This window comes from Pseudorasbora parva, chromosome 16 (assembly GCF_024679245.1).
Source record: "Pseudorasbora parva isolate DD20220531a chromosome 16, ASM2467924v1, whole genome shotgun sequence".
In the NCBI taxonomy this organism is placed as follows: Eukaryota; Metazoa; Chordata; class Actinopteri; order Cypriniformes; family Gobionidae; genus Pseudorasbora; species Pseudorasbora parva.
Window position 1 is genome coordinate 39,252,514 of NC_090187.1, and position 15,220 is coordinate 39,267,733.

The 15,220-nt window shown below is 38.8% G+C and overlaps 1 protein-coding gene across 3 annotated transcripts in view; it reads right to left on the reverse strand.

Moving 5' to 3' along the window:
- Window positions 1-35: 35 nt before the first annotated feature.
- Window positions 36-15,220, reverse strand: part of LOC137042980 (novel FERM domain containing protein) — a 135,456-nt gene continuing 120,271 nt past the window's right edge. For 2 of the 3 annotated variants that reach the window (XM_067418974.1, XM_067418976.1), the window contains exons 11-14: window positions 13,239-13,313; window positions 12,159-12,227; window positions 11,860-11,966; window positions 36-4,697 (exon numbers count right to left, since the gene is read on the reverse strand). In XM_067418974.1, the coding sequence (XP_067275075.1) occupies window positions 4,105-4,697; window positions 11,860-11,966; window positions 12,159-12,227; window positions 13,239-13,313 (844 nt within the window). In that variant the 3' untranslated portion in view covers window positions 36-4,104. The remainder of the gene's footprint in view (window positions 4,698-11,859; window positions 11,967-12,158; window positions 12,228-13,238; window positions 13,314-15,220) is intronic. The other variant, XM_067418975.1, reaches the window with a different exon arrangement.

The following is a 15,220-nucleotide window of genomic DNA, read 5'->3' on the forward strand; positions in this document are numbered from 1 at the left end:
TTAATTATACATCCAGATCTATAAACCACACGATATCAAACACTTTTGAATGTTTATTTCAAGTTTGAATATTTCCATGGCACCAGTTACAAGGGACTATCAGTGAAACAATTTCTTATACCATTTTCATGGAAGGTTTCCTACAGTACAAAGATGATTTTGGAATGAATCTGACTTAACAGGAACTGCATTTGGCACATACATTTTGTTTGCATTTCATTATTCATATATTAAGGAACTAAATGGCGACCTCTAGTCCCAAACAGAAAAGATGCAGATTACAGAAAAACACGCCCACAGACACATCTATGCATAAACCAATGTGCATAGCTGTTGAAGGGACTGTGGGGGCTGGCAAAGTGACAGAAGCACAGTACAGTAAATGAAGCATGTTGCCACCACTGATTTTTACTGGATTTCAGCGCCATTGTAGATCTTAAAGCTACGGTTCAGGTGAAGTCAGATTTTACCAAATAATTTGGGAATTTGTACGCAAGCATGTAAGGAGCATTCATTCTAATGATGATGAAATTTAAAGTCCCTGGTAGAATGATTTCAGAACTAAACCTAGTCGATCTGAGAGATCACACAACTGCTGTCTAATGCGAGCGGTGCATTAAATCACCTCAAGGCATCTCCTTAATGAGCATGGAGGACATTCTGACCTTATTTGGAATGAGCTCCAAATCTTAAACTCAAACTCTTAAAGAACTGCAGCCATTCAGTACTATAAACCAGAAGTTTAACAGCCGTAGCCAGCAAAAACAGATCTTGAATGATAAAATCAACATCTTTAGGCTGAACAGGATTGCTTGAAGCTGTAACATTTTGTACATGCTGTCAAGATATATTTTAAGCCAGTGAAGTGCTTTACCTGCAGTGTACAGTAATGCTTCTGAAAGTCTGCTTTTCAGTTGATTAGTGTTGTGGCAAGTGTTCAACTCTACTATGCATACACTTGCATACTAAGAAGCATAAAAGTACTTCTGTACAAAGTTCACAGAGGGACCTTAAATGACCCAGTTAGTTTACAGAAATGTTGAACCAATTTAGCTGACAATTGTCCTTTTCTGGACCCTTGCATTCATCACAGTCAAACCTGGCCATTCCATTCAGTACAGGAAAACTGTCTAGAGACAAAAATATAAGCTAGAAGTTCACAAGGACTCCTCCCGGTGTAGCAGTTGCCCTTGATCTACGAGTCTAAGGAGGAGTCTGCGCTAGTTGAAGCTTGTGCAATTTCAAGGACAAAGAGAAACGTAAAACTTCAGAACAGGATCCAAACAATATGGCGAGTGCTCACGATGAGTATAAAATGTAGCAAATGTTGGCAATAGACGTCATATAAAATGAGCTTTTTAGTTAAAATCGCAAATTTGCGTCTAACTCAAATGAAATGGATTCATTCCCAACTCCTTAGAAAACATCAGGTAGTCTGACTTGCTACACAACAGCACAAAAACCACCAAAAAGATTCATTCAGATTATTCTGTAATTCAGGTTATTGCTTATTGAATGGCGCTGCCATGCAGGGCTGACCACTGAGGCTACATAATGCTGTCAATGAGTAAATGAACAATTATCTTTTTCAAAAACATTTACTGGCCTTCCAAGCATGTTTTTCTCTGGTCAAAATCAATTTATCAAGGATTCAATAAAACCGATCATCAATGGCATGCAGGTACCCACCAGAGTAAGAACACTTTTATTGTACTGCGAATAACAACCGTTTAATCAGGTTCTACAAAAATATAAATGGACTTCAGCCACCACAATGCTGTTAATAATTTGGCACATCAGAGATGTTATAAATGCATGCATGAATACTTCTCAAGTTAAGAGACATGCTTAACTCCAATGGTTCTCTCTCTTTTCCTTGTGTTAGCAGTTACAACAATTTCTGCTACAGTTTTCCATGCACCTCATGTTAGCGTGTTGTAGCTGAAACAGTAGTCGGTGGAAGACAGCAGTTCTATGAAATGGTTATAAAAGGCATGTGACCCGACTGCACAATTCGGCTAATCAAACACATTCCAGTCAGCCACTTCCTAAAACACGTCTCAGCCATTTGTTCACTAGCACCATAGTGATTCTGGCCTCATACACAACAGCATTGTGATTAGTGGATCGAAGCATGGTCATTTAAAATAACTGCACTAGTAAAGCCAAGCTTGTGAGCTGCCACAAACTAATGCTATATTCAAAAGCTGCAATTATTGTAATTTATCGTAGTGTGAATGCCAATGTAAGATCTAAAACATCCCCCTTACTACGGTAATTACCACTGGCTGTTACTTGTCTCTTTTTCGCTGTACACAAAAATAAGTCAGATCTGCGTGTTTTCCTTTCACTTCCTCAATCCTTCGCTCTCTCAAACACAAAAGCAGTTTCAAAGGGGCAGAGATAGATCATGTACGGTAAAATAAAGCCCCTGTCCAACTGGCATGCCACTGAAAGAATCGTTTGTCTTTTAAATAAACTCTTAACCTGGCCTTCTAGTACATATTGCCAAAAACATCAATTGTTAAAATATGAGCATATACACATACACACACAAACATACACACACACAGTCTTTTGGTTAAACTGTGTATAAAGCGATCAGTATTGTTCAAATGCAGGGCCTTTACCAATATACAAAGCGCAGGGATGGTTAAGTCAGAAATGGATCGTGGATAAAAATCTTTCTCGTGTCTCCCTTGACAAGAAACGCCATAGATTCTAGACCTCATCTGAAACACAGAGCTAAAAAAGGTATAATTTAATTTTCAATAACAAAATAACATTTCAGTTTCTGTTAAAATATACATGGAAAAACTGTCGATATATTAGGAAACTAACTACTTTTGTACAAAAAGTACAGCATTGTTATTGTAATTAAGAATAATCATAGCATGATATCCACAAAATACAAACTTAAGAGCAAGGCTGATATGGAATTTTAAAAAAAATATTACTTTATACAATGGGATTTCTTTCTATTGAGAAAGACTCAGGATGAAAACTTTAAAAAAAAAAAAGAAGAAAAAAGGATAATAATAATGCACATACTCATGAAAAATAAAATAATTGATGTACTTATTTCTTAAAAATCAAACCCTTACAGTATTGCACATCTACTGTAGCTAGACTGGATCTATGGGTTGCTTTTAAATCAGTCATGAGAACTTCTATATATTGACACTATTGGGTCACATAACGGAACACAATTTATACCCATTAGTTTTTCTGTATCCATTAGAAAGAACCTTTTAAAAATGATTTCTACTTCACAGCTTGCTACCGCCTAAACACAATTATATTCCTAAAACGTATTTGACACCCTAAATCTCAAACCACCAAATACAGAACTCAAATGTACCCATCATTTTTATTCAAATAACATAATTTCCAGTCTTTCCTCAGGTCTCTCTTTCAAAATAACTTGCACAGTCTTACCTTACTTATAACCCTCTGCTGATCTGATCGTCGATGTGGTCAATTATAGCAGCCTTCAGAAAATTACTAAGAGTTAAATGACAGATGGATATGAATTATGCATAAACTCAGAAAAGCATTGGTTTTCCACGCTCTCACGCTTTCCAAACCCACTATACTCAACCAACTTGTCGTCTCTCTGGACTTAACGCATCACATTCTTTAATAAGACATTAATCATTTTTATTGTAAAATAAATATAAACGAAGGCAACATTCTCTTGTTGCAACAAAATATTTTATATTCCCTATTTTAGGAACAATATATTCTTCTAAAGTCTTTGAATTAAGTTTTGTTTAGTTTTTTTGTTTGTTTTTTTTTGTAAAAATAAAATACCTGAAATGACCTGAAATCCAAAAAAAGGAAACGAAAAAACAAAAAAATGTCTTTGTAAAAAAAGAAGAAAAAAAAACAAAGTAAAAATGGGTGGGGGAGAAAGAACTAAAAGTGGAAGAGAAGAGGAGCTGTGGGCCTGGTGGTCCACCGTGTATCAGCAGGAGTGTCATGAAAGAAGCTGGGTTCATGGGACAGGTCGGTGCCCTCCGCCTCTCTCTCTCTCTCTCTCCACGTGTTTAGCGTCTTCTCGACCCCAACAAGGGAGGCTTTACGAGCTTTAGTGCCTTATTTTCACTTGTTAATGAGCAGCCCGCCCACCCAGCGGAGCTTGCAGGCAAACCACCGTCTGAGGGGACAAAAGTATTCGTAATGGAACTGCTCAAACTCAGGGGTTTGGCGGATATCACGTAAAAATGCAATGTCAAGGTCGGACTCAGTGAGGATGATGAGGAGGAGGAGCAAGACAAAGAGGAGTCCAATGGTCACAAGGAGCAGACGGAGTACACTTAAAACAAATTTATTCACCTGTTCCGTCTCGCTGAGCGCGGCCTCCCCGCCTGTGCTTTGCAGGAGGCCTGCCGCCCTACCGTCCGCTCCTAACTCTGCCACGTCTCCCACGCTGGGCGTGCCCGCCTCCGACTCCTTCTCCTCCTCGATGCTGCAGGGGGCACCGTTGATCTGGCGTGAGACTGCCAGCTCCAGGCTGTGCTCGGCCACCGGCGTGGGCAGAACGCTGTCGGAGGGACTGTAGGTCTCGTCGGAGATTATCGCCGTCCTGTCGCCGGAGTCCGTCGCCTGGCTCCGTGAACGTGGCATGAAGGAGTCGCTGTGGGACACTGAACGCACGGGAGTGGAGTGAGCGCTGTCCCGCAAGGATTCCAGACCTGGACAAAAAGATAAGAGAGAGACGAGAGGAATTTAATGATCCGTAGATTATAAAAAATGATTTCTGGTCAGTGGCTTCACCAGATGAGAGCGGCGCAACACAAAAGCAGATAGAACCCATTATAATCAGAGATGCTGTCTACACTGGATGTGGTGCGACATGACAAAAAAAAATAGAACAGTGAAGGTAATTCTACGTCCAATTGTAGTTTGGAAATGATCAATTTGAACCATTTTCAAATTATATTTGCATTAATTTGCATAAAAATGTGCACACATATGTAACCCCTACTGTTTGACTCGAACCCGGGTCAGCCGGCATGAGAGTCGGATGCTCTAACAAGGACGCTAAAGGCTGCATCCTCTAGTGTCAGTCGCTAGAGCATCTCTTGAGGTCAGAGGAGTGAGGTTTACTCGCACAGCAACTACTACTAGCTGGCCTCTGTTACACATACACGAATATGTCTTCGCACACAGGTAGGAATTAAATTAATCAAATAAATGCATGTTTTCAATTAATTTTTGAGAAAAAAGTGAAATCCCTAAATAGTTTACCAGTATTAAACGTTTGGACATTTACATCTTACCTCACTCTCTCAATGTTAAGGCGCTTTACACTGATTCTCTGAACAGTAAGCCCCGCCTTCTTTGATATGATTGGCCATCTCAATCATTTTGACATTGATAAACACTGTTTGACCGCTGAGGCAGACCAGACTAAAAATGTACTAACGTCCGGTGTAGAGATTGTAACACCGTGTTTGAAATCTCATATTGTCACAGTAGGTACTACATTAGAATTTGAAAATACTTCACAATCGTTAAAAAAAGTGCGCTCTTTGTAGTATGAATATGGGTGGTATGAATAAAATTCAGATGTACTACATCCGCCATTTTGTTACTTACACGTGATCAAGTTTCGTTTCGTATAAGTTTCATACAGGCATAAGTTTCGTCGCTTCACTTGCATCTATAAATCGTCTCCAGTGGCCATCGAATGCACACTTCAGATTCTTGCTGGAAGTAGTAGGTCATCCCGGTACTTTGCGCCTACTTTTTTTCAGAATACTAAGAATTCGTACATACTACTCTGTTGGTGTACTGTTTTTCACATGCTATATAGTAGGGAAGTAACATTTAATTTTAGACACAAGAGTTTGCTAAGGTGTCGATTGTTTACTACTATTGGTTGGTTGGCTTAAGTTGATCGTAACGTAAGTAACTGAATGTGTGATGTCCCTATTCACTATGAAATGTTTATTAATGTTGTGAATTATGTGATGAAAGTAACGACAGATCTTTTCTTTTATACACACACACACACACACACATATACATATATATATATATATATATATATATATATAGTCAGATTGCTTTCTCACCATAACCAAACCAGAGTTTGTTTTCAAATGACCAAGTGGATTGCAAAATAATCGAACGGAAATAAGGAAAAAAATGTGCCAGGTTCCAAAACAAACAAGGAGGTGATGCCCTAAGATGCACTTACAAAACAGATAGGGTGAAATTCCTCTTCATGCCGACTTAATATGCACGGGCTGCCAATGCTACGTAGTATCTGTGTCAAATTAGTAGTAAGTTGAATATACAACAACCACAAAACATTACATGACAATATGAAAATTAACCACAAAGTTCCTATTTTAGCCCAGCCAACTCTGGGTTTGTCTATTATTTTTATGCAAAACATTAGCACAAGGGCTAATGTTTTCTATGGTTACATGTCAATTTGTCCTGTCAAAAGTATGTTAGAACAGTCAGTCAGTTCTGGCCTGGCTTTCACCCAAGACCTCAAAGGGGTCATTTGTACAATCTGATGAGCAACATTCGCAAAGGGGGGAAAAAACGAAATGACAGTGCGCATTTGGCTTGAGTGGGAATATTAGAAGGGTCTCATGCAGGTGACAGGCCTAGATACTGAATCACAGACCAGAGCGCTAATGTGAAAAGACATTTCCCAGCTTGTTTGCACTGAAAGACACTGTACTTCAAGGCCCCAATAGGCCTCGGCAAAGCACTGGGAATCACACGTACAGTACTGACAGGCAAACAGCCAACTGAGGTGCTGTAACAATTAGCAACACATGGTGAATCAAAAGGACTACACCTCGTAACACAACAAGCATGTGCATATATAGCGCACAATCTTGAATTGCAACTAACTTGTAAAGGCTTTAAACAGGTTTCTCAATAGCAGCCCATTATAATTCAGTACAGAAGTGACATGATATACTGTACAGAAGCCAACTGAGAGGATGTATATTTCTGTTCCAAAACATAACTTTAACACTGATGTTAAGAGGATTCTTCACAGTAAGAGACCTCAAGAGGCCGCGAAGTGAAGATGCTGCAAATCTCCCATAAATCCTCATGCTTCAGTTCTTACATACCCTTTACCTCAAGGAACCTAAAGCAGAGAAACATACAAGCTTTTGCTGAGCATTAGATTCTTGAGCGTGTCACTGCAGATAGGTTACAACTCTATTCTTATGTGAAAGGAAGGATTAGGAATTCATCTTAACTATGCAACATTATACTGCTCAACCAAAGGCCTCTCATTCACAATGTTAAACACTCAGCCAAAGAGAAAAATGGGCGCGCATGAAAGCACATCTGCTTTAGTGCACATTTCTAAATTTAAAGATGCCTGAAATTTAACAACTTAAATTTTACTAAGCATACGGTTGCAAGAATTTACCTGTACTTAGCATTAATAATTCATAAATGCCTCTTCAACCAAAGACAAACACAATCTACATAGTTTTTCCCAATATTTTGTTTAAACATAAAATATGAACCTTGCAATAACTGACGGACTGTTAAATCTTCTTTTCAAGTAATAGCTTCCATTAGCACTGTATTTTGAAGAAATCCTGCTCTATTTCTCTTTAAAACTGAACTTTTTAAACTCTTCAGTTCATATATCTAATGTATTACTGTATTTAAGTGAATCACTCTCTTCAGTATCAATAGAATTGATGTCTGGACTGAGAGCACAATTTCTTCTGAATTACTTCTGTATTGAGTCAATGCCTCCTCGTATCGCCCATCTTCAGGTGATGGACGTTTACCCTGATATTATCATCCGTCTTTCACCACAGTTCACATCTGGAATGAGATTAGTTTTAGTGTGCAGTCCTCCACACATTGTGCTTCTCACTTCTGCAACTCATCCAGTTCTTTTTTTACTACTCCTTAAAATATTAGTACCAGTCTTCTATGTCTCGACTGTGGATTGATGAACACCCAGGAATGCTTCCACAGCTTTCAAAAGACTAACATGCTCTGTTCATTACGATCAAGAAATCATTAGCCTGGAGGTTCACAAACAAGACTATGAACAGTTATACAATTTCTAAATAAATGACTGTTTATCTAAAATGTACACTATCGTTTAAAAGTTTAGGGGTGGTATAATTAAAAATTAAAAATGTTTTTGAAGTCTATCTCGCCAAAGTTGCGTTTATTTGATCAAACATAAAATGGTAATATTTGCGAAATATTATAATAGTTTAAAATAACCGTTTTACATTTTGTTTTCTGTGATGGCAAAGCTGAATTTTCAGCAGGCCATTTGATTGTTCAGAAATCATTCTAATATGCTGGTTTGGTGCTCAAGAACATTTCTTATCAATGTTGAAAACATTCTGTTATATACAGAAAACAACAATACTTTCCCCCCAGGATTCTTTGAGAAATAGTTCAAATTTCTTTACTGTCATTTTTGATCAATTAATTGCTTCCTTGCCCAATAAAAGCTATCGTTTCTCTCAGATTTTATTACTATAAAATCATAGTAACCCCAAACTTTTGAATGGAAATGTATGTTCTACAGAATTAAAGTGCTTTTAATGCTGATAACAAACATCACTGCAGCAACACCAACCAACCAACAGAAAGTCCATTACCTGCTTTATTCTAACCCACCTAATCCATTTTCATCAAAACAAAGCAGAAATACAATATATCTAACTGAAAAGACCTTTAGAAAAATCGAATAAAAACAACCAATTAAGCATCTGGTGCACAAACTAAAACACATTAGACTTTACCTATGGCTGTGCCAGACCCTGCACAAGATGGTGAAGTCACGGGCAAAGGTGATGCCCGCTGGTCCTGCTGCCCCGTGAGAGCTGGGTAAAGGGGCAGCACACCAAGGGCCTTTCCCAGCATTCGAGGCCCCAAACTCAGCACCCGAACCTTTACATCCCGATAGCAGTGGTTGATCATTCGCAGGTGGACGTTCACCCGCGTGGTGATACGGATTAGGCACTTCACCATGTTTATCTCCAAAAAGCGAGTGTCTGCAGCTGGCGTACTTCTTCAGAGAGCGCGTGAACGAGCACAAACCCTGTTACCGGTGCCCTCTTTCCACCATGGGCTGCTGGGTAAAGGCTTGGCTGTGCTGGTAAACGGTGGAGAAGGCAGCGATGGCAAATCCTACCCCACCCAGGCCTCTCACCTCCTCCCTCCCTCAGTCAGTGACTTAAATGGTGAGAAAGGCCCTGTCTATTTTCAGATGAGGGTATTAATACTCCTTGAAGACTCACAGTCAGCACATGAAGGACGGTTGACTTTATCCTCCCCAGCTCTCTGAACCGTTCGCACTGCAGACAAGAGCTCTTCACAACATCTTAAAATTGTATTTTCGGTGTTGCAAACAAGATACAGTGACCGGGGACTTAACTGCACTTCATCTATGCTCATGTTAAGAGTGGGCAGTGCTCTGTTGTGATGCTAGTCTAACAGTCAGCCTCATAGATGAGACCCAGAATGAATGGGTGGGCAGAGAACACCAGTAAGCCTTTGATGGGTGGGACAAGATGGCACAGCTGGTGCCACAGGGAAGTGTTAGTACTGACTGTACACAGCTGGCACAGAAATAGAGTGCTGTGACTGACAGGAGCAACTGCATCTCCACTCCTCTCAGAGAGAAGGCTGGTCCAGCCTCATATTACTGCATGCGGTCAACTTTTCAACTCTTACGAGTACGCCTGGGCATATTATTTATATATATATATATATATATATATATATATATATATATATATATATATATATATATATATATATATATATATATATATATATATATATATATATAGTGTGTGTGTGTGTGTGTGTGCACTCACCTAAAGGATTATTAGGAACACCATACTAATACTGTGTTTGACCCCCTTTCGCCTTCAGAACTGCCTTCATTCTACGTGGCATTGATTTAACAAGGTGCTGAAAGCATTCTTTAGAAATGTTGGCCCATATTGATAGGATAGCATCTTGCAGTTGATGGAGATTTGTGGGATGCACATCCAGGGCACAAAGCTCCCGTTCCACCACATCCCAAAGATGCTCTATTGGGTTGAGATCTGGTGACTGAGAAGGTCATTTTAGTACAGTGAACTCATTGTCATATTCAAGATACACATTTCAAAATGATTTGAGCTTTGTGACATGGTGCATTATCCTGCTGGAAGTTGCCATCAGAGGATGGGTACATGGTGATTATAAAGGGATGGACATGTTCAAAAACAATGCTCAGGTAGGCCGTGGCATTTAAAAGATGCCCAATTGGCACTAAGGGGCCTAAAGTGTGCCAAGAAAACATCCCCCACACCATTACACCACCACCACCAGCCTGCACAGTGGTAACAAGGCATGATGGATCCATGTTCTCATTCTGTTTATGCCAAATTCTGACTCTACCATCTGAATGTCTCAACAGAAATCGAGACAATCCAGTCTTCAACTGTCCAATTTTGGTGAGCTTTTGCAAACTGTAGCCTCTTTTTTCTATTTGTAGTGGAGATGAGTGGTACCTGGTGGGGTCTTCTGCTGTTGTAGCCCATCCGCCTCAAGGTTGTGTGTGTTGTGGCTTCACAAATGCTTTGCTGCATACCTCAGTTGTAACGAGTGGTTATTTCAGTCAAAGTAGCTCTTCTATCAGCTTGAATCAGTCAGCCCATTCTCCTCTGACCTCTAGCATCAACAAGGCATTTTCACCCACAGGACTGCCGCATACTGGATGTTCTTCCCTTTTCACACCCTTCTTTGTAAACCCTAGAAATGGTTCTGAGTGAAAATCCCAGTAACTGAGCAGATTGTGAAATACTCAGACCAGCCTGTCTGGCACCAACAACCATGCCACGCTCAAAATTGCTTCAATCACCTTTCTTTCCCATTCTGACATTCAGTTTGGAGTTCAGGAGATTGTCTTGACCAGGACCACACCCCTAAATGCATTGAAGCAACTGCCATGTGATTGGTTGATTAGATAATTGCATTAATGAGAGTTTGGACAGGTGTTCCTAATAATCCTTTAGGTGAGTGTATATATATAAACACACACACACACACACACACACACACACACACACACACACACACATTACACACATTACACACACACATACAGTATATATGTATATGTATATATAATTGTTTAAATATTTCATATAAAAAGTGTGTGAAATTATATAAACTATTTATAGAAATAGTCATGTCAACTTTATTTATGCTGATTTTACAATGCCGATTGTTTCAAATCAGCTTCACAGTGTTAAACAGGACAAAATTACATTTGATTCGGCTGTACAGTCGTTCTGGAGAAAACGGTGATGTTATCAGCTCATTTCAATTTATTATATAGCGACAATGTGGGCAGATCGGTGATAAAGTTGATTAAGTTAATTTAGTAATTAATTTTATTTGGATATTTAGTTGAATAACTTAGATTGAAATTTGTGTCCCCACGTCCCCAAATAAAGATAAATAAAATGTAAAAATAATTAGTATATTTGAACATTTGTAATAGTATATTTGGCATAAAATTTTATCAAATAAAAAAAAAATACATAAACATATATAAGGTAAAAATGTATAATTAAATTATTTTATATAAAAAACTTTTTTTATTATATATTAATTATTTTTTAATAAAAAAATAAAGATAAATATATACAAATAAAAAATAAATTTACTTGAGTACCAATAGTTTTTATTTTATTTATAATTGATACGTTTCTAAACTGGCTATTTCCAGCAGCATTTTAATGTTATCACAAACCATCCAGTGATTTGACATTTAGCGGCCTGCATGTGCCAGAGCTGAACTCAGGTTAACGGGCTGAACCGGACTCTCACCTTCCATGATGGATATGTGTACGGCTCTCCGGCGTGTGCGCGGGACGCTGCTCAGCCGCGGCCCGTGTGTGATGGATGGACAGCTTCTGCTGGGCACCAGGCCAGCCCTGTGACCACATACACATACAGTACTGCATCAACACCCACATTTATCATATTACAGTATGTCCTACAACTACAGACATAAGTCAATCTTGCTGGACATGCATGCACACATGTGGCGCCATCAAAAGAGCATTACCCAGTGTAAGCAATTATATACGGATAACACTGCCACACAGATGGGCACTCATGCATACCTATGTATTTCTGGAGGTTCCCGTTTAATTTTTGCACTCTGCTCCATTACCTCTTTGGCTACTCTTCCACTGAAATGAAACAAAAACGGTTTACAAAAATGGGTCCAGTTTTATCCCTGCTAGTGTAAAATATATTTGTTCATAATTTCTCATAATCAACTTAAATATATACCAAACATTATATTATATAACCCCCAGTATCTAAAATATAGTTCTCTTTGAATTCACATTGTAACCAAAAACTAAATATTATATTATATTGCCACATATAATAGATAATATAATATAATCTTAAATAGCAATTAAAGATCCACAAACATGCTAAAATATTCCCTCACTGGAAATATGTTACAGGACACTCACCACAGTAGCTGGCAGATGAGCAAAACTACCTGCCACTGTGCAAAAAGCACCTGCATATACAGTTGTTGGTGGGTGTTAATTTCACACCCTGGTTGAGACTGTTTTGAGACAGCTTCATCTATCAAAATCAACCAAAAGAAAATAGCTCAACCATTGAGGATAAAACCGAGTGTTTCCAGTCACATTCAAACAGCTGGCATTTTGGTGGGAACTGTGCTCTCTGTGACTGTGAGGGATGGTGACCACTGCTACTCCAGTCCATGAAGCTCAGGAATTAGATTAACCTTATTGAGTCCCTCTCTTAACTCAATCTCTGCCTCTCAGTCTGTGACTGAACTACTTCCCTTTAACCAAAAACTCCCAGCAGAGTCATTGCCTTAAAATCCTGCCTGTCTCCTTACACAGGAGTGAGAAAATAACTGTTATCAATTTCCTAATTAGGCGTTTGAGCCTGAGAGCCCACTATAATAATTTATTGTGCTGTTTGTTTAATTGCCCCGATGGCTCCATTCATTCGTTACAATTGCTGTTAATAAGTAAACACTTGTGTCTAAACGGTGGCCTGTGCGAACAGCTCCATCCGCAGCAGGTTGCGGTGCGTTGGCTCCAAAGCTGTCACCTCTATGTGACCGTGATGAGGACAGCAGGCTGTTATTGGAGCAGGGCCCCCTGAGGCTGTGGCGGTCCATCGGCAGTGACCTATCCATCCGCACTTACCTGTAGCGGAAACGACTCCCCTTGAAGAACAGGTTACTGCTGGACACCGTACGAACCTGGCTCGACTTCTCCAACCTGAGGAGAGGCGGAGAGAAAGAATTCAACACGGAACGTTCTCTGAAACAAGATTTTCATACAAGAAGACTCACTATTTCTAAGCTATTCTGAATAAAGAATTTCTTTTATCTCTTTTGCACAAAAACATGACATGGCTGTAATCAGATATGATTCTAAGGTTCTTTCGTAAATGTTTTCCTGGACCACAAAACCAGTCATAACTTCAGAAGAGAGCCTCAAAACCAGTGTAGAAAATAGGCTATTATTTATTAGTTATGTTTTTGAATGTAAAAATGTCATTAGTTAACCTCAGACAAAAGTATAAAAAAGAAAAATAGACAGTTTATGACAACTTTAAAACCATACATGGCCTAAAAAATAAAAATGAGATTAAAAACAAATACGATTTAATTCGATTTTTCCCCCCCTCCTACTTAAAATCAATCTGCAGATGACAGAAATTGTTCAGAACATGTCCTAACTTTATTTTGTTTAGGGTAAAATATTTGCGGCTTTGTAGCGCCTACCTGGGGTCCAACACTTTCAGCAAGTGAATAAACCCCGGCTATTCCACAGTATACATGGGCACCATATATTTTGCAATATACAGTATACATATCAAAGGTTTATGAATTGATATGCAGATAAAATTAACTTTTATTAACAGTAATGTACAAAAAAGTATAGGAATTATTATAATTTTTTTAATATTATAATCTTATTAAATAGAGGTTACCATTGTTCTTCAATAGTCTCACACTAAACCGACCTAGAGCTTTAGCGATTATTAAAGGAGCTCTTTACTTGTTTTCTGTGTAATTTGATCTGTCACAATTTGACTTGTGCGACTTTGTGACTTCCTAATTTTCTCCATATTTTAGGAAGTGGAAATGGCAATAAGTCAATAAGTGCTACTCTGCTGCGATCTAATGGTTATAGTGGGCATCTCATTTCTTTTTAAAATAAAAGTGCTTGTTTGCAACAAAATGGTCCCCTTTAAACTTTTAGTTTTACATATCATTACATTAAAAATAACATTAAAATTGGATATTTAGAGCTTTGAAATTCTGGAAATAATTGTGAAGCTCTTGAAAACCCCTGTGGTGAGCCATTACGGGAGCCCAGAGGGAAGCGTCGGCGGATGTTAAAGAGAAAAAGATTTTCATTCACACAAATCGACGTAAACTACACACTCGAGTTAATCGATAAAATCGATTTATCACCCAGCCCTAGTATAGTGAATCAAAAGTTATCCAGGGATGATGCAATGATGTATATTGTGTGTGTGTGTGTGTGTGTGTGTGTGTGTGTGTGTGTGTGTGTGTGTGTGTGTTCGTATCTCTTCAGCTCTGCCCACTGCACGCCTCCACAAGTTTGGCTGGAAATAATCAGTGCAGTGTATCTGTCTTTTATAAATAGGATAACACTAAAGACTCTTCAGCGATGTGATGCAATACTCAAGATAAACACGAGATTGGCAGAAACTGTGTGTGCTACATACCCTTCAATGTTGAAGAAAAAAAAAACTTTATTGTTATCTTTCTCTGTGTTAATGGGCCTTAACTCTCTGAAACTGAAATTATTCTGACTCAGACCGTCTCTGGTGAACATTTGATTCAGGCTTTTCATCACCAGGTGTGAAATCTCCTTCCCCAAAGATAGCCTTTATGTGAATCATAAAACTCACTTTCAGTTATCATCTGTCTTCACTTGCCACAAACTCCACTTCTCTAGGGAACTTGAACTACAGCTACCCATTTCTCTTTCCCCCAGCGGAAAGACTTGGAGTACAATGTAGATTTGGTTTTGATAAGGCGGCTTTGCCAAATCAGTGATTACACCATTCCCTTCACCTAAATTGAGCTTTCCCAGACTTCGTGATGAACGCTGAATCAGACTCTTGTTCCAAAGCTGTCACCTCAGTT